This window comes from Scyliorhinus canicula, chromosome 6 (assembly GCF_902713615.1).
Source record: "Scyliorhinus canicula chromosome 6, sScyCan1.1, whole genome shotgun sequence".
Taxonomy (NCBI): Eukaryota; Metazoa; Chordata; class Chondrichthyes; order Carcharhiniformes; family Scyliorhinidae; genus Scyliorhinus; species Scyliorhinus canicula.
This window is the reverse complement of record NC_052151.1, coordinates 94,420,150-94,442,285: the sequence shown is the minus strand read 5'-3', so window position 1 is coordinate 94,442,285 and position 22,136 is coordinate 94,420,150. Positions and strand designations below refer to the sequence as shown.

Below are 22,136 nucleotides of genomic sequence, written 5' to 3'. Positions count from 1 at the left end.
GTCAGAATGGGTGCAGGTGGAGGAGGCATCTTGCAGGGGGATGGGTTTGAGGGCCCTGGCAATGGCTCTGCTTTCGTTTTCTCTGGGAAGATACACTAGCATTCCCTTTGTAGTGTCATCGATCAAAATTTGGAACCAGTTGAGGAAGCATTTTAAGCCAGGAAAATAGTGCCAATATTGGCCCAATATGTGGGAACCACAGGTTCATAGCTGGATGGATGGATACGATGTATGAGAGGTGGTGTGGTAAAGGGATAGTGCGGGTAAGTTTGTGGGGTAGGAAGAATTGTGGGAGAAATTAGAATTGCCGAGGGGAAGTGAGTTTAGATATTTGCAGGTGTGCGACTTCGCACGGAAGGAGTTACCCTTGATTCCTCAGTTACCGGAGGATACGTTGTTGGAAAAGTCATTGGGTCTGGATGGGTGTGGGGAGGGGGGATCGGGGATATTTATGGGTGGTTGTCAGGGAAGGGGAAGGCGCTAGCAGAAAGGATTAAGCAGAAGTGGGAGGAACAGCTGGGGCTTGAGCTGGGGTGGGAAGCCTGGAATGGGTTCAAGGTGATTTTTCCCAGGAGTGGTGGATGTATGTGGGCGGTGTGAGAAGGGGCCAGTGAACCACACTTATACATTCTGTGTGTGTGCAAAGCTAGAGGATTTCCATGAGGCGGTGTTCGAGACTCTGTTGGGGTAGTGGGGGTCAGAATGTGCAGATTCGTGGCCACGCATGTGCACGGCAACGGCCTGCAGCGCCCGTACCGTACAGCATGGCACCGGCCGGGCACAGACCCTGCCTGCCAAAAATTGCCCCCCTGTAACACTCCTAGCCACCCCCGACCACACCCCCCACCAGTTCCCGCCCCCCCCCCCCCCCCCAGCCCCTGCCGAAGTCCCTCCTGCCAGCAAACGGCTCCCCCCCCCCCCCCCCCCCCCCCGCCCGACTGTGGCAGGACTGGAGACAATCCGCAGCCGGCACGTGAGGTCCCCGAAAGCTGTGTGGACACGCGCCCCACCCCGTCGGGGACTCAGCCCATCGGGGGCAGAGCATCAGGGGAGGGCCTCAGGTGACGACGTGGAGGAGAACGCTGTTTTTGAGGGGGCAATTCCCTGCCCCCGATTCCAGCGTAAAAGTGGATTCTCCGTATAATCAATTCTCCGCGATTTCGGCGTTGGTGATTGAAGAATTCAGCCCGAGGTTCATTCAGATGAACTATATTAAAGTAAGGAGCTTAGATGTTGCAGAGTGTCAATTAGCCTGATAGGAATAATTTGATTTAGAACTTCATCCACCAGGTGGCGATAGATATAAGTTTCTCATTTTCCTTACAAATAGCAATATGAATATAAGAAATCCCAGGAACCAAGCTTTACAGGGAGTAAGGAAGACACGGCTACCCCTCTGGGCTTTAGTGCAAGGTGCAGATTGTCTGGCCTACTGCCAGTGCGATCAGTTCTGGGGTGCTGTGAAAATGAAAGTACAGAAAATTAGTCTCTTTGACAAGTAAGCTTAGCATTTAGTGGTTGAATGAACAGCCAAACTATACCACAGTGGCCACTTAAAAGATTAATATTGTTGAGGTTTGGCTGACATCGCTGGAACTTGCAAACTGGGCTGCAGTTAAATGTCGAAATGCTGGTCTGGCAGTGAGGAAAATCAATCATCCCTTCCCCATATGCACAGAAATACCAACTTACCTTCCTTTCTCTCCGCCACTCCACTCCGCCACTTCTAACGCTCTCTACTCTTCTCAGGCTTTTTCCCAGGGTAGAGGGGTCAATTACTAGGGGGCATAGGTTTAGAGGAGATGTAGGAGGCAAGTTTTTTTACACAGAGGGTAGTGGGTGCCTGGAACTCGCTGCCGGAGGAGGTGGTGGAAGCAGGGACGATAGTGACATTAAGGGGCATCTTGACAAATACACAAATAGATGGAAATAGAGGGATGTGGACCCAGGAAGTGTAGAAGATTTTAGTTTAGACGGACAGCATGGTTGGCACGGGCTTGGAAGGTCAAAGGGCCTGTTCCTGTGCTGTACTTTTCTTTATTCTTTGTTCTATGCCTGTCCCCCTTCTTTCTGAAATTTCACCTCCTTTTCTCTCCTTCTACCCTACTCCCATTTCCTCATCACTCCTGTTTCCCTCAAATCCTCTCCTCCACTCTCCAACCCATACTCCTCTATTCCTAGATTGTTCTCTCACCTCTCCCTCAACTTGTCCCTCTAGTTCGCTCACATCATTCTCTTCCGTCCTCTCTTATTTCCCTCATTCCCTGCCATCTTCTTTTGTTTCCATTCCCATCTTTCTCCCTTTCGCCTCCTTTCTTCCTTCCCTCCCTTTTTCACTCCCTTAATCCAAACCTGCCTCTGAGTCAGAAGGTTGCGATCAAGATCCACTCCAAAGGCAAGAGCTAAACTGGCAGTCCGGTGCAATCTAGTGCAACCCATCATCGGCACCCATCAGTGTGCCAAGCCTCCTTTGACAGCAGTTTCAAACTCATTACTTCCACCACTTACAAGGACAAGGGCAGCACATGCATGAAAACACCATTACTTGCATGTTACTCTTCAACAGACTCCAGATATGGAACCATATTATTAATGTTATTGGCCTCAAGCAGTTGAGGCCAAAACCCTGTTTTTAAGAAGCAGTTAGACGTAGCACTGGGGTGAAAGGGACCAAAGGATATGGGGGAGGGGGCGGAAAGCAGGATCAGGCTATTGAGTTGGATGATCAGAATGAATGACGGAGCAGGCTCAAAGGGCAGAATGGCCTCCTCCTTCTCCGATTTTCTATGTTTCTATTACTTCACCATTGTTGGGTTGAATATCTGAAATGGCTTTCCTTACAGCATCATGGGTGCAGCTGCACCAGATGGACTGCAGCACTTCTCAAAGGTGGCTTGGCTCACCACTCCCTTCTCGAGGCTAATTACCAATGGGAAATGAGCGTTGGCCTTGCCAGCAAGGCTCACAACAACAACACAGCACTCTTAACATAGTGAAACATTCCAGGCTGCTTCATGTGAGTATTATAAAACAAAGTGTGACAGGAAACCATACAAGGATATACGAGGCCAGATAACCACAAGTTTGGTCAGAGGTAGCTATTACTGAGTGTCATCAAGGATGAAAATGAGGTGGAGAGACAGAGAGGGCCACAGAAGGAACTCCAGAGCTTGGGGTCTTGGCAACTGAAGGCAAGGCAGCTGTTGGTAGAGCAGTTATGATTTGAGGAACAAGCACAGATATATTAGAGTGTTGTGGGATCTTACAGACAAAGGGGCAAGGCCATCATTACATAGAATCATAGAATTTACAGTGCAGAAGGAGGCCATTCGGCCCATCGAGTCTGCACGGCCCTTGGAAAGAACACCCTACCCAAGCCCACAGCTCCACCCTATCCCCATAACCCAGTAACCCCCCCAACCTTTTTGGACACTAAGGGCAATTAGCATGGCCAATCCACCTAACTTGCACATCTTTGAACTGTGGGAGGAAACCGGAGCACCCGGAGGAAACTCACGCAGACACGGGGAGAACGTGCAGACTCCGTCCGCACAGACAGTAATAATAATAATCGCTTATTGTCACAAGTAGGCTTCAATGAAGTTACTGTGAAAAGCCCTCAGTCGCCACATTCCGGCGCCTGTTCGGGGAGGCTGGTATGGGAATTGAACTTGCGCTGCTGCCTTGTTCTGCATTACAATCCAGCTATTTAGACCAGTGTGCTCAACCAACCCCTAGTAACCGAAGTCGGGAATTGAAGCTTGCACCCTGGAGTTGTGAAGCAACTGTGCTAACCACTATGCTACCGTGCTGCCCATGAACTTTAAAAACAAGGTGAGAATTCAAGAGAAAGGGAGTGCTGCCCACAAGTGCTGTTTTTCTAATGAGTCCCAACGGATCTTGTTGCACTGCTTTGAAATGCAGAGGAGCTCTCTCCAGTTTCTCATCAATATTCATAATTGTTGTGTTGCTTGTGGAAGCTTGCTAGTTGAAAATTAGCTACTGTATTTTCTACATTACAACATTGACTACATTAGTTTATTTGCCATAATGAATGGTACATTCTGAGGATAAAGGTGCTTTGAAAATGCAAATTCTTTTTCTGTCGAACCAACTCGCTGAATTTTTTTACAAAAAATTTGATTGATCTTTGAGGTGACTAGGTGTGCAGGTGAGGGCAGTATAGCTGATGTAATCTACATGGAATTCAGGAAGGCTTTGACAAGGTCCTGAATGGGACACTAGTCAAGAAGTCCATGGGATCCAGGGCAATTTGGCAAATTGGATCCAAAATTGGCTCAGTGGCAGGAAGAAGAGGGTGATGGTTAAAGGTTATTTTTGAAACTGGAAGCCTGTGTCCAGTGGTGTACCACAGGAATTGGTGCTGGGTCCCTTGCTGTTTGTGCTGTACGTTAATGATCAAGATCGGAATGTGGGTGGTATGATCAGTAAATTTTCAGATGACACAAACATTTGTGAGATGTCAAAGAGGAAAGCCTTGGATTACAGAGCGATGTAGATGGGCAGAACAGTGGCAAATGGAATTTAACCCTGAAAAGTATGAGGTAATGCATTTATGAGGACTAACAAGGCAAGGAAATATACAATGAAGGGCAGAACACTAGGAAGTGTTCTGTGGCCTGGGGCAAGGAAAGAGAGGATATAAGATAACCTTCTCCCTGTGCTGGAGAAGGGGAAAGCATGCTCTGTGCTGGTGTGACATTCTGGTGTATTGTTACGCTATCCTCGAGCGACTTTCCACTGATGAGTCTACTGCTGGAAGCTACGGGGGTGGGGGGGGGGGGGGGGGGGGGGCAATGGGGAGAAAGAGAGCAGATCAATTTGAATGCTGGTGACTTCATTGTACTGTTGACTGTTTCATGTTTAAAGGGTATTTGGTTTTCTTTGTATCAGTGCACTGTTGTATTTTTGTGTTTGCACCAATATTTTGCAGCAAAGAGGTGCGGTGTGATGCCTTTGGTTAAATGTTGGTTAATGGTTTGTGTGATGTATGGACTGTGGAACATAGAACATACAGTGCAGAAGGAGGCCACTCGGCCGGCCTGTACCGACTCACCCAAGCCCTCACCTCCACCCGAGCCCGCAAACCACCAACCCCTCGCAACCCTCTTTTGGTCACTAAGGGCAATTTATCATGGCCAGTCTACCTAACCTTCACGTCTTTGGATTGTAGGAGGAAACCGGTGCACCTGGAGGAAACCCATGCAGACAGGGGGAGAACGTGCAGCCTCCGCAGACAGTGACCCAGCGGGGAATTGAACCTGGGACCCTGGCGCTTGTTTCACTTTTTTGTGCATCAGCAACTGTGTGGTGCTCACCAGACTGTGTCCGAGACGTCTGTCCACTATGCTGTCTACTGAGGTTGTACCTCTGCATTGGTGGAGAGTGGGATAATAGCTGTGGCGTGTCAATGGTGGTCTCCTCAGAGCTCTCCTTCGAGGTGGTCTCTTGGGTGGCAGGGTGGGTGGGTGTGGGGGGGGGGGGGGTGGGGGGGGACTCCGGATGGCCTGGTCCCATGAGATGGAGATCCTGCGAGACAATGGATATGTTGTCAGTGAGAGGGAAGGATCATTTTGTCTGGCATGAACAGCTCACTTGAGACAGGTAATCTGGGTGAAGGGGCAGTGGATCCTCATCACTGCGCCGCAGACCAACCTCGCTGACTGTTCTCTCCTCGAAGAACCCCGCAATTTCCAGGGCCTGTCCCTCATAGGGGTGAGAACTCGAATCTCTGGTTCTCCGCTCCCATCGTCGTCCTTTCCTGCTTATTATCGGCAATCTTCTCCTGCAGGGACAACGAGAGGGTATTGTGAGCCGCATGCTTGATGGGTCAGCAGGGGGCAGTATATCAGGTGGCATGTGTGAGCATGACACCTGGACATGAAGTTTATGCTGGTGGGTTCTGAGGAACAGGCATGAAGATTGGCTGTGGGGAGGGTGCAAGGTGTCAGCCAGTGATCTGTCGGCAGGGGGTGAGGAGGTGAGGTCGGGAATTTGAGGGTGGCAGGTGGCTGATGTCAGTAGAGGGGTGGTAACTTACCCTGACAGCTCGGTGGAGGTCTTTGGTCTTCTTCCGACATTGTACGGCCTCCTGGTCATGCAGCCCGCACTTAGTCATTGCCACTGTCTCCTTGGCGGTATTGGTGTCCCTGCTGCTGATTCTCCGAACACCACCGGGGAACAGGGGGCGCAAACCTCCGCAAATGCAGAGAGTCGTGAAGGCTGCCGTGAAACTGGCCGTGTTTCACGGCAGCCTCCGCGCCCCCTCCCGGGACCCGATTCTGCTCCCCGGTCGAGGCTAGCAGCGGGGCCCCGTGAACCTCGGCATCGCAGGCTTAGCGGGGCGGCGGAGGAACAAAGAGTGCGCGGGGTTCGGACCCGCTGCCCACCGATCGTGGCCCATGCCACCCTTGGCATGGCCGTGGTGCGACCGTGCCAATCGGTGGCATGGTTCTCCAGAACGGCACTTTGCGGCCGTTTTCACAAACTGTGAGAGCAGGTGTGTTGGAGTGCGTGAAAACGGCTGTAAAGGCCTGGGAAATCGGCCCATCGGATATGGGAGAATCGCTGCTCGCCGTAAAAAACGGCGAGCAGCGATTCATGTCGTGGGGCGGCCGTGGGGGGGGGGGGGGGGGGGAGAATAGCGGGAGGTCGGGAAAACTGTCGGGAAGGCCCTCCCGCTATTCTCCGACCCGTCGTGGGGGGCGGAGAATCGCGCCCAGGCTGTCCCTTCTCTCATCATTAGTGTTGAGAAGCCTGATCAGATTGGCATCCCCAAAGTGAGGGGTAGGTCTGCGCGCTGATATGCTTGTGTTGGCTGGGCATGATTGGTGAAGGAGCGTTTAAAAGCAGCTCCTTCTGGTTAGCGGCGAGCCACTGAGGCTCGAGTTTGGCTAATCCAAACAGTGAGACCGCACCCTTTGAGAAATAAACGCGCCCAAAGCGACACTTATGCATTTTCCCGTTAAATCGCACCCTATATATGACTTTCTAAAATCAAGTTGTAACACAAAAATGCACTTTTAATTTTTAAATGCAAATTTCTTGCAGCAAAACAATCGGAATTCGCAATTGTTTAAATTGTGTTTCTTTTTTTACGTGAAACTGAAAAATATATGAGAGCGCGCTGAAATGTAACCGCTGGGAACGTACCACTGAACTGTAGGGGGGAAATTGCGTGTTTCAATTCCTTGTATTTAATACCACTGCATAGTATCCACTGTCCGATACTGTCACACCAGTGAACTGTAATTAACTGATATTTCACTTAAATCGGAATGATTAAAGAGGGGGCGGAGAGGTAAGAGGAGGCAGGGAATCGCCGACTGTTGCCCCTGTCTCTCTCCGTGGTGAAGTGGCTGGCGGGAGATGTGAATGAAGAGTGGGTGACTGGGTGATCGCTCCAGGTAATGTCTGTGAAATCTTAATATTCATCAAAACTGTTACTGCGGACTGTTGCCATCAAGGTCTATGATCCCTGTGCTCGCCTTATTGTGATGTCACGGGAGCTCCCCTTTATTGTGATGTCACGGGAGCTCCCCTTTATTGTGATGTCACGGGAGCTCCTCTTTATTGTGATGTCAGGGGAACCCCTTTATACTGTGATGTCACGGGAACCCCCTTATTGTGATATCATGGGAGCCACCCCCCCTCCCCCCTTATTGTGATGCCACTTAGTGTCACGAGCCCTGGATTCCCTTCTTTGTGATGTCACGGGGAAGCCAGCTCGCGGCTCCTGCAGTTCACTTCCTCGGTGTCATTTCTGGAACCAGCAGCGGGTGGCGACCTCAGCACAGTCTGTGTGGAGGAAACGGCCGCGAGCCGCAATCATCGTTTTCATCAGAGCGGCGTGTTATTATTTCATATAGTAAACTAGGACTCGCGTCACAATTACTGGACACCGAAAACGATACGAGTCCAATGGCAAAGCAACCGAAGTAAGTCGAAATTGCACACGGAAGTGTGAATATTGCTGCAAGTAAAGGGACTCAACCGTTTAGGAAACTATATGGGGTAAAACAACAATTTTCACTTCTGTAGCACCTTCAGGTATAATATCCTATCCGCGCTGCTTTCTGGAGGAAAGTGAAGAAGATAGCAATGAATAAAAGGAATGTGTAGAGAGATCGAAGTCATTATCAAAATTTTAACCAAAACCTGGGTTTTTGAGAAAGCTTTTAAAAGTGGGGCCTGATTTGGAGAGAGGTAGAGGGTTTCAGGAGTTGCTGAGACATGAATATTGTGAAGGGAAGGGATATATAGAAAGAGGACCTAGTTGGAAGAATGATGGTATGGGGGAGATGTAAGGCAGGAGGAGGTTGTAATGTTCATACAAACTGTGAACAACGATTGGGTAGAACTGTGGGATATTTGTTACTGATCCATACAACTATTATATATAAGGAATCAAGACTAAATGTCTTCAGGTGACGTAAGGTTAAGAGTCAGGGATAACTGAATCAGGCATCACAGATCCAATTTTATTCCCGTTTAGTCATTAATTCTGACCTTATTTTTATATTTCTGCTTTATATTCTTATTTCCACATTTATATGAAAACTTGTTACACCATAATTGCCCCCCCCCCCCCCCCCCCCCCAAAAATGTTGGCATTACAGTTCCTCCACTGGAGGGAAGTGTAAGTACACTAGGAACATAGGAGCAGGAGTCGGCCATTTGGCCCCTTGAGCCTGCACTTGCCATTTAACTAGATCAGAGCTGATCTTATACTTGAGCACCATCTTCTTGAACTATCCCTGCATCCTTTGACATCTAGAAATCTATAGACAACTCTCTGGCATAGAGAATTCCAAAAAGATTCACCACCCTCTGACTGAAGAAATTCCTTCTCATCTCAATCCTATGGCCTACCTCTTAGTCTGAGACCTGTGAACCTGTAAGAATTTTGTACACTTCAATGAGGTCATCTCTCATTCTTCTAAACTCTAGAGAATACAGGCTCTGTCTCCTCGGTATATTCTTGTAGGACAATCCTGCCATCACAGGAAATAGAACATAGAACGATACAGCGCAGTACAGGCCCTTCGGCCTTCGATGTTGCACCGACATGGAAAAAATCTAAAGGCCATCTAACCTACACTATGCCCTTATCATCCATATGCTTATCCAAATAGTCTGGTGAACCGTTGTTGTACTCCACCTGGCAAGTATATCCTTCCTTGGGTAAGGAGACCAAACTGCATACTTCAGGTGCAGTCTCACCAAGGTCTATATAATTGCAGGAAGACGTCTTACTCCTGTACTCCAATCTCTTTGCAATAAATATCACCATATAATTTGCTTTCCTCATTATTTGTTGCACCTGCATGTTAGTTTTTAGTGTCTTGTGAACAAGGACACTGTTGGGACTCTTATTTTACCTTCTAATAAGGGTTGGTAGTCCGGTTGGTTGGAGGTGTCAAAAATACGACTTTATTGCTAATTACTCACTCCAATACATTTGAATAAGAACTGAATCAAAACATAGAAACAAGATACCAAACAATATATAAAAAGGTCAAGCACATGGCATAAAATAAATCACGTTAACACAAACAAACAGATAGATGATTCAAGAATTCAGGAACAAAAACCCCGACCACGAGGTCTTAGTTTTAAGGGAATACTTATCCCTGGTTTAACTCCTCATTTACTTTCATTGATTTCTGATTCTCAGCTATGACCTCCTGGTTTGTTCAAATGACTGTCTGTTACTTAGAGGATGATTTGTTAATCAAACATTGGACATTACTTAAGATTGACTGGTGCCTATCAAAACTAGCTCAGCATCTGCGTGCGCAGTTTTAGGAAAATTACTGGATAGGTTTCCCATGCTTCGCTATGTTACACAGCTCGGCGAAGGCCTTGCTGTAACTGATTAGTTGATTAGAACGAGAACAATACATTCTTAGTGCTGAATAGATTGGAATACAATGGTTAATTAATTATGTGAAACAATGACTGGATGCCCACAGTCAAAATATTTTTAATAATTTAACTCAGCTACTTGCATTCAACGAGCACCTATATGAATAAATCAATACTCTATCGGACACCCAGAACATCAACGCTTCCAAATCTCTCCCCATTTAACAAATACTCTGCATTTCTGTTTTTCTGACTAAAGTGGAGGATGCCACATTTTTCCACATTATATTCCACCTGCCATGCTCTTACTTAATTAGCCTGTTGAAATCCCTTTGAAGTCTCTTTGTATCCAACTCGCAATCCCTATTCTAACCAAGTTTTGTATCATCTGCAAACTTGGAAATATTGTCTCCACATCCACAGCGCAGATTGTGAATAGCTGAGACCCAAGCACCATTCCTTACAGTATCCCACTTGCCACCTGAGAACAATCCATTTATCTCTACTCTGTGCTTTCTGTCCGTTAACCAAATTGCAATCTATGTCAGTATATTGCCCCCCAATCCCATGTGCTTTAATTTTGCCTACTAATCTCTTGTAGGACCTTATCGAAAGCTTTCTAAAAATCCAAATACACCACATCTGCTGTTACCTATTCTGCCAGTAGCATCAGGTTTGTCAAACATATCGCTTCTTGGCCTTTTAGATAAGATGAGCATGGGATCAGATGTAATGCCTGGATCTGGTATGTCTCTCTTGTGGAGACCATGAATTGTATTCATTTTGAATTGGTTTTTGGAGCAGGCAAGGAGTGAGATTAGGGATTTGCCCCGTCTACGTTCTGAGCTCTGGATTTGTAACTCTGAAAAAGTAATAAAAACAAGGTTTGTCAAACATGATTTCACTGTGCTGGCTCCTTTCCTGTTAATAAACACAGAATTACAGATTTGGAAGGTAAAACCTCTTGATGTGTTCTCCCATGATGCAGCAAAAAGGGTTGCCCCAGTTCAGAGTATCTAATTGTAGGAGGGATGTCATTCTCTGGCAAGAACACAGGAGAGGTTCACTAGAATGATACCAGAGATGACAGATTATATTTATTTGCTCACCCATCAGTTTATTCTCTGCAAAGATACAATAAAACCCAACTTCCTGGATATCTCTCCAAAACTTTGAATTCCTGACACTTGGAATAATATTTTTTTTGAGAAATAAGGGGCTGGATTCTCCGATCTTGCTGCCATGTCTGCAGAATCCATCTGGACTTACGACCAGAAAATCGGCGCCGCCCCCGCACCGATCCTCTGTCCGGTGGGGGGCTAGCAGTTTCACATAATATATAATATAGATTAGCATTTCCCTACTACTGATATCAGGCTACTAGGTCTGTAGTTCCTTGTTTTTATTTTATCCCTCCTTTCTTAAATAGTGGGCACAGTAAGAAGTCTTACACCACCAGGTTAAAGTCCAACAGGTTTGATTCAAACACGAGCTTTCAGAGCGCAGCTCCTTCCTCAGGTGTTGTAAGACTTCTTACTGTGCTCACCCCAGTCCAACGCCGGCATCTCCACATCTTAAATAGTGGGGCTACCGTCCAACCAGGTAATAGGGTTTTTGCATTATAAATATTTATAAAGGATTCAACTCAATTCTTGGAGTGAGATCTATATTTCAAGGTCACGCATGGTTTATACTCCAGTGGACATTTTTTCCAGCAGTTAACTGAATGGTTTGCTCGGTCACTTCAGAGGACATTAGAGGATTGGATTTGTTTACCGTCACGAGTACCAAGGTACAGTGAAAAGTATTTTTCTGCATGCAGCTCAAACAGATCATTTAGTACATGAAAAGAAAAAAAAATACATAATAGGGCAACACAAGGTACACAATGTACAGTGGCATCGGATGAAGCACACAGGAGTGTAGTATTAATCAGGTCAGTCCATAAGAGGGTCATTTAGGAGGGGTGTTTGATTATGCTGGTCGCTTTCCCAAGGCAGTGGGAGGTGTTAGAATCAATGGATGGGAGGCGGGTTTGTGTGATGGACTGGGCGGTGCTCACGACTCTCTGAAGTTTCTTGCGGTCTTGGGCCGAGCAGTTGCCATACCAGGCTGTGATGTAGCCAGATAGGATGCTTTCTGTGGATTATGAATCAATCCCGTATTGAAGTCATACGTATACAAGACTGGATAAGGGTGTCGTGCTCCCTTTAGGGCATTAGTCAACCCTGTTCGATTTTTATAAATCTGGAAACTGTGTGACCATTTTTTCTGGTACTCAGTCCTTAAATAATCAGATGTGGTAAATGTACTTTCAGAATGTGCCACTGTAGTTTTGCGTGCTCAAGGCTTTGTGGTTGCGGTTCCAGTACTGTAACCATTACAACCTGCCTGCTAGACACTGGCCTTTCATCTTTGGACTTGGATTCGATTGCTGATCAGGTAAGATTCTTTTGAAATCAGTTTGGTAAGTAGTAGGAATGGTAAAAAGAATGCTTCATGATCCATCTTGTGTATGGATTAACTCATGATTATTCTTGTGAAATAACAATTTTGATTGATCTTTAACTTTTGCTCTTTTTTGTTAATGCCGCATTGAACTTCCGGGTCCAACACCTGTATTAATGAGGGAGGGAATTTGCTGAGTTAAATCACTGTAGCTGCAGCACTTCCCACTGTGAACGATGCACTTAAAAAAAGTTCTGTGTATATGCTTTATCAATCAGCTAAGCCTTTAATATTTGAAAAATATTTGCTGCCTTGTTAGTTTTAAAATTGTTTTTGACTGAATTGTTTTCATTTGGACCTGTATTGTGACCTGAGTGGTCTAAGATTACATTCTCTACCTGGTCTCACGCTCGATAGAAAATAATGAACTGACGCTGAATTGATTCCAGATATACATGAATCAATAGGCAGAGTGTGCAGTTTAACTGCTTTTTTAAACAGAGTGCTACTGCTTAGCAACATAGTCACATTAGAGGAATGTAGCAGTTACGAATTGCTTTGTGTATTTGAATGATCGCATCTTAATTTTTCTAGATGTAATATCATGGTGGGATTGTGAGCTACCCCAAATATATTGCAATTCACTTTAGCCCATCTGCTGGGGATCAAGAATTTTGCTACTATATTTGGAAGGGTAATTACTAAATGTATTTATGACACCGTGTGATCAAATTCAATATGAATGTGATGAAGTGGGTTGAAAAATGTATTGACAGTTGAAGACTATATATCTCCATTATGCTACATGTAGCTCCAGTGATGGTTTTTCAAAATCTCTTTTTGTTTAAAAGCAAATGTTACTTTTGCATACATTAAAGCAAAATATTGTGAATGCTGGAGACCTGAACAAAATAAAACGCTTGGAAAAACTCAGCAGGTCTGGCAGCATCTGTGGAGAGAGAAACAGTTAACATAAAGGTTCTGAAGAAGAGGCATATTGGACGCGAAACGTTAACTCTGTTTCTCATGTTTCGATTCCAATATGACTATTCTTTGGAACCTTTCTGGAGGACTCAATGTTAACTGCGTTTCTCTCTTACACAGATGCTGCCAGACCTGCTGAGTTTTTCAGCACTTTATTGCTTTTATTGCTACGTTTACAGTATTGGTGCCCAAAAGCACTGGTTTACCCTGGTGCTGTGACGACTTTTGCTGCCCAGAGTTAGGTAAACAATATTTCACACTTACCTTTCCGTTTTCCAAACAGGAAGAATGCATCTGAATCCAGAGCACGTTGCCTTAATTGGGCAAGTATTTGAATCTTACGTTGTGGAGCTCCACAAAAATGATATCATTCATATTCTGCAAGAGCCAGACAATGGTGCTCACCATCCAGTCATTGTGAATGCACTGACACTGTTTGAAATCAGCATGGAGATTGGTGAATACTTAAATGCATTTCCTAATGAACTGTTTCCAATATTTGACAATGCACTGCACAGAGCAGCCATGACAATCCTGCAGTCATATCCAGAACCACATCATTTGGTGATGAAACAAAACCTTCACGTGAGGATTTCAGGTCAGATTGAATACTGAACTTTAACATCATTTGCGAACTGAAATTTATCGTAGTGTGATCATTATTTGAATTTTCATATTCAATTTCTTGTGTTTATTGTGGACGGGAAGGAGACTTAGGGCAGTAATTAATGGGGGCAACTGAGATCTTGCTAACTGTCTGGTTAGTGAGTGAGGGCTCAACATTGCCTCTTTTCGGGGTGGCCTGCCAAATTGGGCAGTGGCGAGCCTTTTTGCAAGTGACCTCAGAAGGGTTTACCTTTTGGTATACTGTGAGTCCCCTGCCTGCCACTTAGCGAATACAGGCACGGACGTAACTGGGGAAGAAGCAGGATTCCCAACAACCCACTAACCTCCTGTCCAATGAAATGGCCCCTGCCACCAAACACTACAGACAGGAAAGTGTTAAAGTCATCCCAGAAGCCTGCCAAACATGCTTCAAATGTAGGGCCTGCTTCATAGAAATATTCTGTAGCAGGTTGAAAAAAAGGATGTGTGTCAGAGTGTGTTGTTGGTGTCTGTGTGTTGTTGGTCTCTTTTCAGTTAGTTTTGTTTCTTTGTTTATTTTGCACTGGCTCAAAATTGTACCAAGTTGTAGCAAGTGGCTCTGAGTAGAGCTCTACGTCTCAAAACTCATTAACACGTTGTTAGAAAAAAGGGATTCATATTGTATTGGTAAACATTGGAAATAAGGTATAGTTTTAAGAGTGTTTAATTTGATATTTCTGTGCCTGGAAGGGTAAAGCCTATAGTTTATGCTGGACAAAGTTTTTTAAATATGTGGGGTTTGGCTAAGTTCCGACTGTGTTTCTATTGTGCTTAGAGAGGGCTACGGCATGAAGAATAGATAGTAGTTGCAGTCGTTGCTTAGCAACCAGAGCTTGTAAGGATAGAAAAGCTTTTAGATTTTAGTTTTAGCTGCATATATTGTAGTTGGAGATGGGACATTGGGGAGTGAAATCTCGCAACTTTGCCAGGAGCAGCTGGACTGGACAGGGAAGTTGCAAGGATTCCTTAGGCTTCCTAAGGAACAAGATACAGTCCAGAAAATCCAGACACTAACTTAGGTTCAGAACAGAGTTTGTGCATTTGACCACAGTCATCTTGTGTGCTTAAAAGGGACTTTTTGTGTTAATGAGACCATTGTAGTGTCATGTGAGAGTATCTTTAAGAAATGGGTGTTTAGAATTAGAATTAGAACAGTACAGCACAGAACAGGCCCTTCGGCCCTCAATGTTGTGCTGAGCAATGATCACCCTACTCAAGGCCGCGTATCCACCCGATACCAGTAACCCAACAACCCCATTAACTTTATTATTTTTTAGGACACTAAGGGCAATTTAGCCTGGCCAATCCACCTAACCCGCACATCTTTGGACTGCAGTGCTACTGCAGTGATGTCAGAGTGGGTGGAGCTGGGCTGTCTGTCAGCTTTTTACTTTTATTTTAGACTGCTGACCGTCCATCTAGGTCACTCGTCGTTCAGGGAAGGAAGTCAGCAATCCTTGCCTGGTCTACATGCGACTCGGGACCTATATCAATGTGGTTGACTCTTAACTACCCTTTGAAGATGGTATGGCAAGTCAGTCAGTTCAAAGGCAATTAGGGATAGGCAATAAATGCTGGTACAGCCAACACGCCCTCATCCCATGAATGAATTTTTTAAAAAAATGAGTTTGCTGCAGTTTTGTTTTCAGTGTGAAGCCAGACCAAGCAGGTGTACTGATGTTCTCTCTGTCATCAAAAGATTATCTCTTGATCATTTGGTGAATTCAGAATCATAAATGTTCTCAGTAGTGAATATAAACCTAATGTGCTTCTGTTGAAAGGTGTTTCTTCTGTCTTCTGGATGTTGTTTGGGAAGTTATTAAGGATTACTTAGTGTTGTATTCTTTGGGGGTTGTATTTGAATTTAATGGTTGCTAAGATGTTCACTGTATGTTTTAAAAAGGTTAACTTGAGTTCATAGAATAAACATTGTTTTGCTTTGAAAAATACTTTTCCATTTCTGATGTATCACACCTGTAGAATAGGCCGTGTGCTCCCCATACCACAATCTATTAAAAGTTGTGGGTCAAGTGAACTCCATGATACACTTTGGGGTTCTCTAAACCCTGGCCTATAACAGTAGCTTAAGATGTGCTATTAATTCATGTTTATTCTAAAACCAGTGTATAATCGTTCAAATAACAGGGGATTAAAGGAGTATTATATTATTATAATCCAGTTTTTCATGTGTAATTTTTTTTCCTTGTTAAAACTAATTATAATAATCTTTATTGTCACAAGTAGGCTTACATTAACACTGCGGTGAAGTTACTGTGAAAAGCCCTGAGTCGCCACATTCCGGCACCTGTTCGGGTACACTGAGGGAGAAGTTATGGTGTTTTGAGCCAGGGTCCCATTCCAGGGTCTTCCCATCCAATTATAACAATAACTGGGATTATCCCAACACATTCAGGTGTTAAACAGGCACCTACATGTCCTATATGACAGGCAGAGTGCATGAAAATAGAAGTATGCTCCACCCCAAATGGGTACAGGTTTCTGTACAGTGTTCAGGCCCTGTACCAGGAACCGAAACATGGAAAGGCAGTGACATAGTGGTATTGTCACCATTAATCCAGTGACCCAGAGTAATGCTCGAGGGATGCGAGTTCAAATCCCATCACGGCAGATGGTAAAAGGTTAATTTCATAAAAATCTAGAATTTAGAAGTATAATGATGACCACAAAACCATTGCCAATTGTTGTAAACGCCCATCTAGTTCACTCGTCGTTTAGGGAAGGAAGTCAGCCATCCTTACCTGGCCTACATGCGACTCGGGACCTATATCAACGTGGTTGACTCCTAACTACCCTTTGAAGATGGTATAGTAAGTCAGTCAGTTCAAAGGCAATTAGGGATAGGCAATAAATTCTGGTACAGCCAACACGCCCTCATCCCATGAATGAATTTTTTTAAAAATTAGTTATTTTGCATATGCAAATGGAGGTCCTGCTTGCTTTCACAAAAGGACATGAAAGATGTTGTGGTGTTAGCCAAAGAACAGCTGGAGATTTCTGCTATTCTGCCTAATATTTATTCCTTAAATAATATAACATTAAAAGAAATTTGGCCATCTCATTGATTTTTGCAAGACGAAATTGACTGGTACGTTTTCCTGTATTCTAGCAGTCACTACAGTTCTTCAAACTAGCTCACAAAATTGGTTGTGATGCCCCAAGGTCAAGAAAGACTTGATGTAAAAGGAATCGTTTTCTTTAAAGCAAATGGCAAAGGGTTGTCAGTACGGATGAATTTCTAATTTCATGTTTTAGGTGAAGCATTGATTGTAACTTGTTTCTTTATTTGTTAGGCTTGCCACTTTGTCCTGAATTGACAAGGGATCGTATTCCAAAAACTAGAGATGTAAGTCACTTCCTTTCGATTGTTGGGACAGTCATACGTACCGGAATGGTGAAGGTGCTGGAGTTTGACCACGAGTACATGTGTAACAAATGCCGACACATCTTCACAGTGACTGCAGACTTTGAACAGCATTACACCATCTGCCGCCCTACATCCTGCCTTAATCCAGAAGGTTGCAACTCAGTGAAATTTACATGCCTTTCTGGGTCTTCGTCCTCTCCTGCGAGTTGTAGAGACTACCAAGAAATCAAAATTCAGGAACAGGTGATGAATAAAAACACTTTTCATTGCCTTTAATATTAATTCTGAGTTAACAAATATTTTGGTCAGTGAGATGCAGTATAATATTTGTAATTGTGGTTCACAGTGCCTTTTTAAAACTTGAATTTGAAAGCAAATGCTCATAACCTTTGGAGTTGAGTCAGATGTAAATTCAAATTCTTTACATTGGGCTGGATTTCCATTGAGTCAGGGTAACTGGAGCCATTTAACAATGGCCAGGGGACCCGATTCCAGGATTGATTTGGATACGATTAAGAAGTGCTTGAAGGCACACACAGTAGTACACAGGTATGCTACGCCCAGGTTTCCATCTTCGTTTCATGGATGGTAATTCATTGCCAGAGTCCTTGCAATTTTCTGACACGTACAGCTTGCAAAAAGCATCATTCATCTCCCGGCTGGGTCAATTTGGCCCTTGGGTCTCAAGCCTCTGCCGTCCTCTGAGAAAGATTTGTGACTACAGAAGATAGAAGAATGTAAGAAGAGAAAAATAAATAACTCAAACTAATTCACCTATTTTGTTTGCAGTTGTGTTGAGTACTTGGCATTACTTCATGTCAATTGTTAACAAAATTAGCCCAGACGACAGAGTAAGGGTCTGGGACCTGTGTGAATGGGGCAAGCAATAGTAACCAATCAGATCGAAGATGCATTACTGGGCCATGCAGTATGGGTTAGAATATTCAATTCAATGTTAAATCATGTACAGAAAGTGAAATAAAGGGAAAGAAAGGGATTAACGGAGAGAGAGAGAAATATGCAAAGAAAAAGCAAAAACATTTGAATTATTTCTTTAAAAATCTCCAATAATAATTAAAATGTGATGGAGTAATTCTTAACAATTATCATTATCAGAGCTTATTTGGCAGCACTGTGATGAAATCAGCTGCACCTGAGACGACACGTTTTTCCCTGGAGCATTTGAGAATTGTAAATTGAAATGAAATGAAAATCGCTTATTGTCACAAGTAGACTTCAAATGAAGTTACTGTGAAAAGCCCCTAGTCGCCACATTCCGGCGCCTGTTCGGGGAGGCTGGTACGGGATTCCCATGCAGAATTCCATATATGTTCTTGGCAAGACACCAGGATAGTGTAAATTCTCTGATGGAACAGCATCTCGGACAGCAAAGTACTGAGTTCCAATTTATCTGTGTATGTACGGATGCTGGCAGTTGTGGGAAGAATATGAGGTAATATCAAACTTGTACATTACCTGTATAGAAAAGATATAAAAACACCGTAAAATTGTTGCATATATTTACTATGACTAAACTGGACTGAATTAATACAATTATAATAATAATAGCTTATTGTCACAAGTATGCTTCAATGAAGTTACTGTGAAAAGCCCCTAGTTGCCACATTCCGGCAACTGTTCGGGGAGGCCCATATGGGAATTGAACCCGCGTTGCTGGCATTGTTCTGCATTACAAGCCAGCTATTAAGCCCACTGTGCTAAACCAGCCCCTGGTTTACATTTTGTCTGAGCAATTGTGTCAAATTAAAACAAACTAAACATTCAAATTAATGCTGAATTAAGAATTTATGTATCCACTATCACTCCAATTTACGCGATGCATCATAAGAGTTTGGGTTTGGGCAGCACAGTACCACAAGTGATTAGCCCTGTGGCTTCACAGCGCCAGGGTCCCAGATTCGATTCCCTGCTGGGTCACGGTCTGTGTGGAGTCTGCACGTTCTCCCTGTGTCTGCGTGGGTTTAATCCGGGTGCTCCGGTTTCCTCCCACAGTCCAAAGTCGTGCAGGATAGGTGGATTGGCCATGATATAATTGCCCCGCGTGACCAAAAACGGTTATGAGGGGTTATTGGGTTACGGGACTAGGGTGCAAGTGGGTCGGTGCAGACTTGATGGGCCGAATGGTATGTTCTTTTTTTTTAAAAGAGCTGGGATTCTCTGTTGCGAGTCCATCCCGTTGCTGCTACTAGCGAGGATGGAGAATTTGACACTCAGCCAAATCTCCAATTCATTGCAGCGGACTGGAGAATCCTGCCCAAGGTCTCTGCATTCACACCTGTGAGCCAAAATGTTATTTTTAAAGCAGATAAACAAAGCTGATTTTCTAGTATTGAGGAAATGCCACTTTGTCTGTGACACATTCTTTTATGTAAGACATTATGCAATTGGTCTGTTCAGCCGATACATCCCAGAATATTACTTAAAGATGGGCAGCGTGTTGTTCTCCCTATATTATCGTCTGCAATCTTGCCTGAACCAGATCACAAATACGAAACACATTCATCAAAATGTATAAGCGTGTAAAATGTATATATGTGTAATTATAAAGAATTTGGGCTGTTTAGACAAAAGCTAAGAGGTCTTGTGAGTAACTCAACAGAATCTTCATAGTTCGGATGTGTTGTTATGTTGAGGTAGATAATCAAAGACTGTTTAAATAATAAGGCATAAGTTTAAGATAATTGCAAAATAATTAAAAAAAATAATGTTGAATTCTTGCCACAGCTTGTGAAGCTGAATCATAAGTTATTTTTAAACAAAATAGTAGTCTGAAATAGGGATGTGTTAATATGTATGTGAAATGAACAGGAGAGCAAAATTAGACATGTATTCAGGACTGCTGTTTGCATTATTCTTTACATACCTGTCTTGGTTTGATATTAGGTTCAGAGGCTGTCTGTGGGAAGCATACCTCGATCTTTGTTGATTGTACTGGAAGATGACCTAGTGGACACTTGCAAATCTGGTAAGTGTTACTGCATAGGTTGCATGCAACAGTCAGGAGCCAATCTGTGACTAATGAAATCATACCAATCCCTCTCCAGTCTCCATAGATGCAGCCTGAAAATGTTCCTTGATTAAAACCTAAAATCATTTCAATAATGTGCTATAATTTTGTTCAAAACAGTTCAATAGTTTGCATCTATAATTTCCTCCAATGTCAGGCTATTCTAATTTTACAAAAAGTAAAATCCTTAAAATCATTATTTTTATGTAGTTCCCAAAAACAACATTATAAACTGGGCCTGATGTATTTCACAAGAATGTGTTTTAAATTAGAAGAGGGAGAATTTTTGTCAAACGTTGTTCAGTATTAACGCAGAAAGAAGCATGAATAGTAAGTGGCTTATACATTTTGATGAATGTGTTTCCTATTTGTGATTTGGTTGAGGCAAGATTGCAGATGATAATATAGGGAGAACAACACCCTGCCCATCTTTAAGTAATATTCTGGGATGTATCGGCTGAACAGACCGATTGCATAATGTCTTCGCTAAAAGAATGCACCTCAGGCAAAGTGGCATTTCCTCAGTATTGGAACATCAGCTTTGTTTATCTGCTTTAGTCCAGCAGTGGGATTTGAATTCATAACGTTTTGGCTCACAGGTGTGAATGCAGAGACCTTGGGCAGGATTCTCCAGTCCGCTGCAATGAATTGGAGATTTCTCCGTCCTCGCTAGCAGTAGTAGTGGGATGGACTCACAACAGAGAATCCCAGCTCTTAAGATGCATTGCGTAAATTGGAGTGATAGTGGATACATAAATTCTTAATGCAGCCTTAATTTGAATATTTAGCTTGTTTTAATTTGACACGCTTGCTCGGATAAAATGTAATTTCTTGAATCTTTTATTAGTTGTGAGAATTTTGGAAGCACAGAAATAACAAACTATAGGTGCTCAAAATCTGTAAGATTTGCAATGCTATTGAAGGTATTACATATTACCCTACCCCTGTAACTCAGTAACCCCAGTAACCCACCCAACCCAACCTATTCGGACACTAAGGGCAATTTATCACGGCTAACCTGCACATCTCTGGACTGTGGGAGGAAACCGGAGCATCCGGAGGGAATCCATGCAGACACGAGGAGTACATGCAAACTCCACACAGATAGTGTCCCAAGTTGGGAATCGAAGCTGGGACACTGGAGCTGTGAAGAACCTATGCTAACCACTGTGCTGCCATACCGTGCAACTCGTTATGATAATATCAATGTTCATCTAAACAAGTAGAGACCATAAGGAATAATAAACCAGCATGTAGAAGCTGTTGAAATTCTTCAAATGTTATGCAGTTGATAATTATATCTTTAAAATCATTTCAGAAGGCTGTGAGTGAGATTTTAAGATGATTGTTGTCTTGAAATTAATGACACATTGGTCAGCTGGATTGAAAAGCATGCAGAAAATGAAAGAGGACATGTATGAATAGTTCTATCAGAGAGGTGGAGTGACTTTTGAACTCCACAGGATTCTGTTATGTCTCTTCTGTTCAGCCTATTCATGAATAATATAGGAGGAGCATCTTTGTAATGTAAGATCTGCACATGGTGGCTAATTTACAAGCAAAACACATTGCAAGATTTTGTAGTGATTTGAGTTAATTGAAAAGATGAGTTATGAACTAGAAGACTTGCTTTGATCTGAACAGATGTAAGGCAGTAAATGCTGGAATAAAATATTGTGAAATATGTACATAGTTAATTAGTCTGAAATATTTTTGCTGAATTTTATATAAATACAACATGCGAAAATATTACTGGTA

General features: G+C 43.6%; 1 protein-coding gene across 5 annotated transcripts in view; it reads left to right on the top strand.

The window, feature by feature from the left end:
* mcm9 (minichromosome maintenance 9 homologous recombination repair factor) overlaps nt 1-22,136 on the top strand; it is an 86,768-nt gene that overhangs the window by 29,609 nt on the left and 35,023 nt on the right. Inside the window, exons 1-6 of one of the 5 annotated variants that reach the window (XM_038799684.1) lie at nt 7,720-7,958; nt 11,604-11,680; nt 12,207-12,330; nt 13,604-13,918; nt 17,277-17,593; nt 20,255-20,336. In XM_038799684.1, coding sequence (XP_038655612.1) covers nt 13,609-13,918; nt 17,277-17,593; nt 20,255-20,336 — 709 coding nt within the window. In that variant the 5' untranslated portion in view covers nt 7,720-7,958; nt 11,604-11,680; nt 12,207-12,330; nt 13,604-13,608. Of the gene's footprint in view, nt 1-6,788; nt 6,808-7,317; nt 7,428-7,719; nt 7,959-11,603; nt 11,681-12,206; nt 12,331-13,603; nt 13,919-17,276; nt 17,594-20,254; nt 20,337-22,136 lie in introns of those variants that run through there. The other 4 variants (XM_038799685.1, XM_038799682.1, XM_038799680.1 and 1 more) reach the window with 4 other exon arrangements.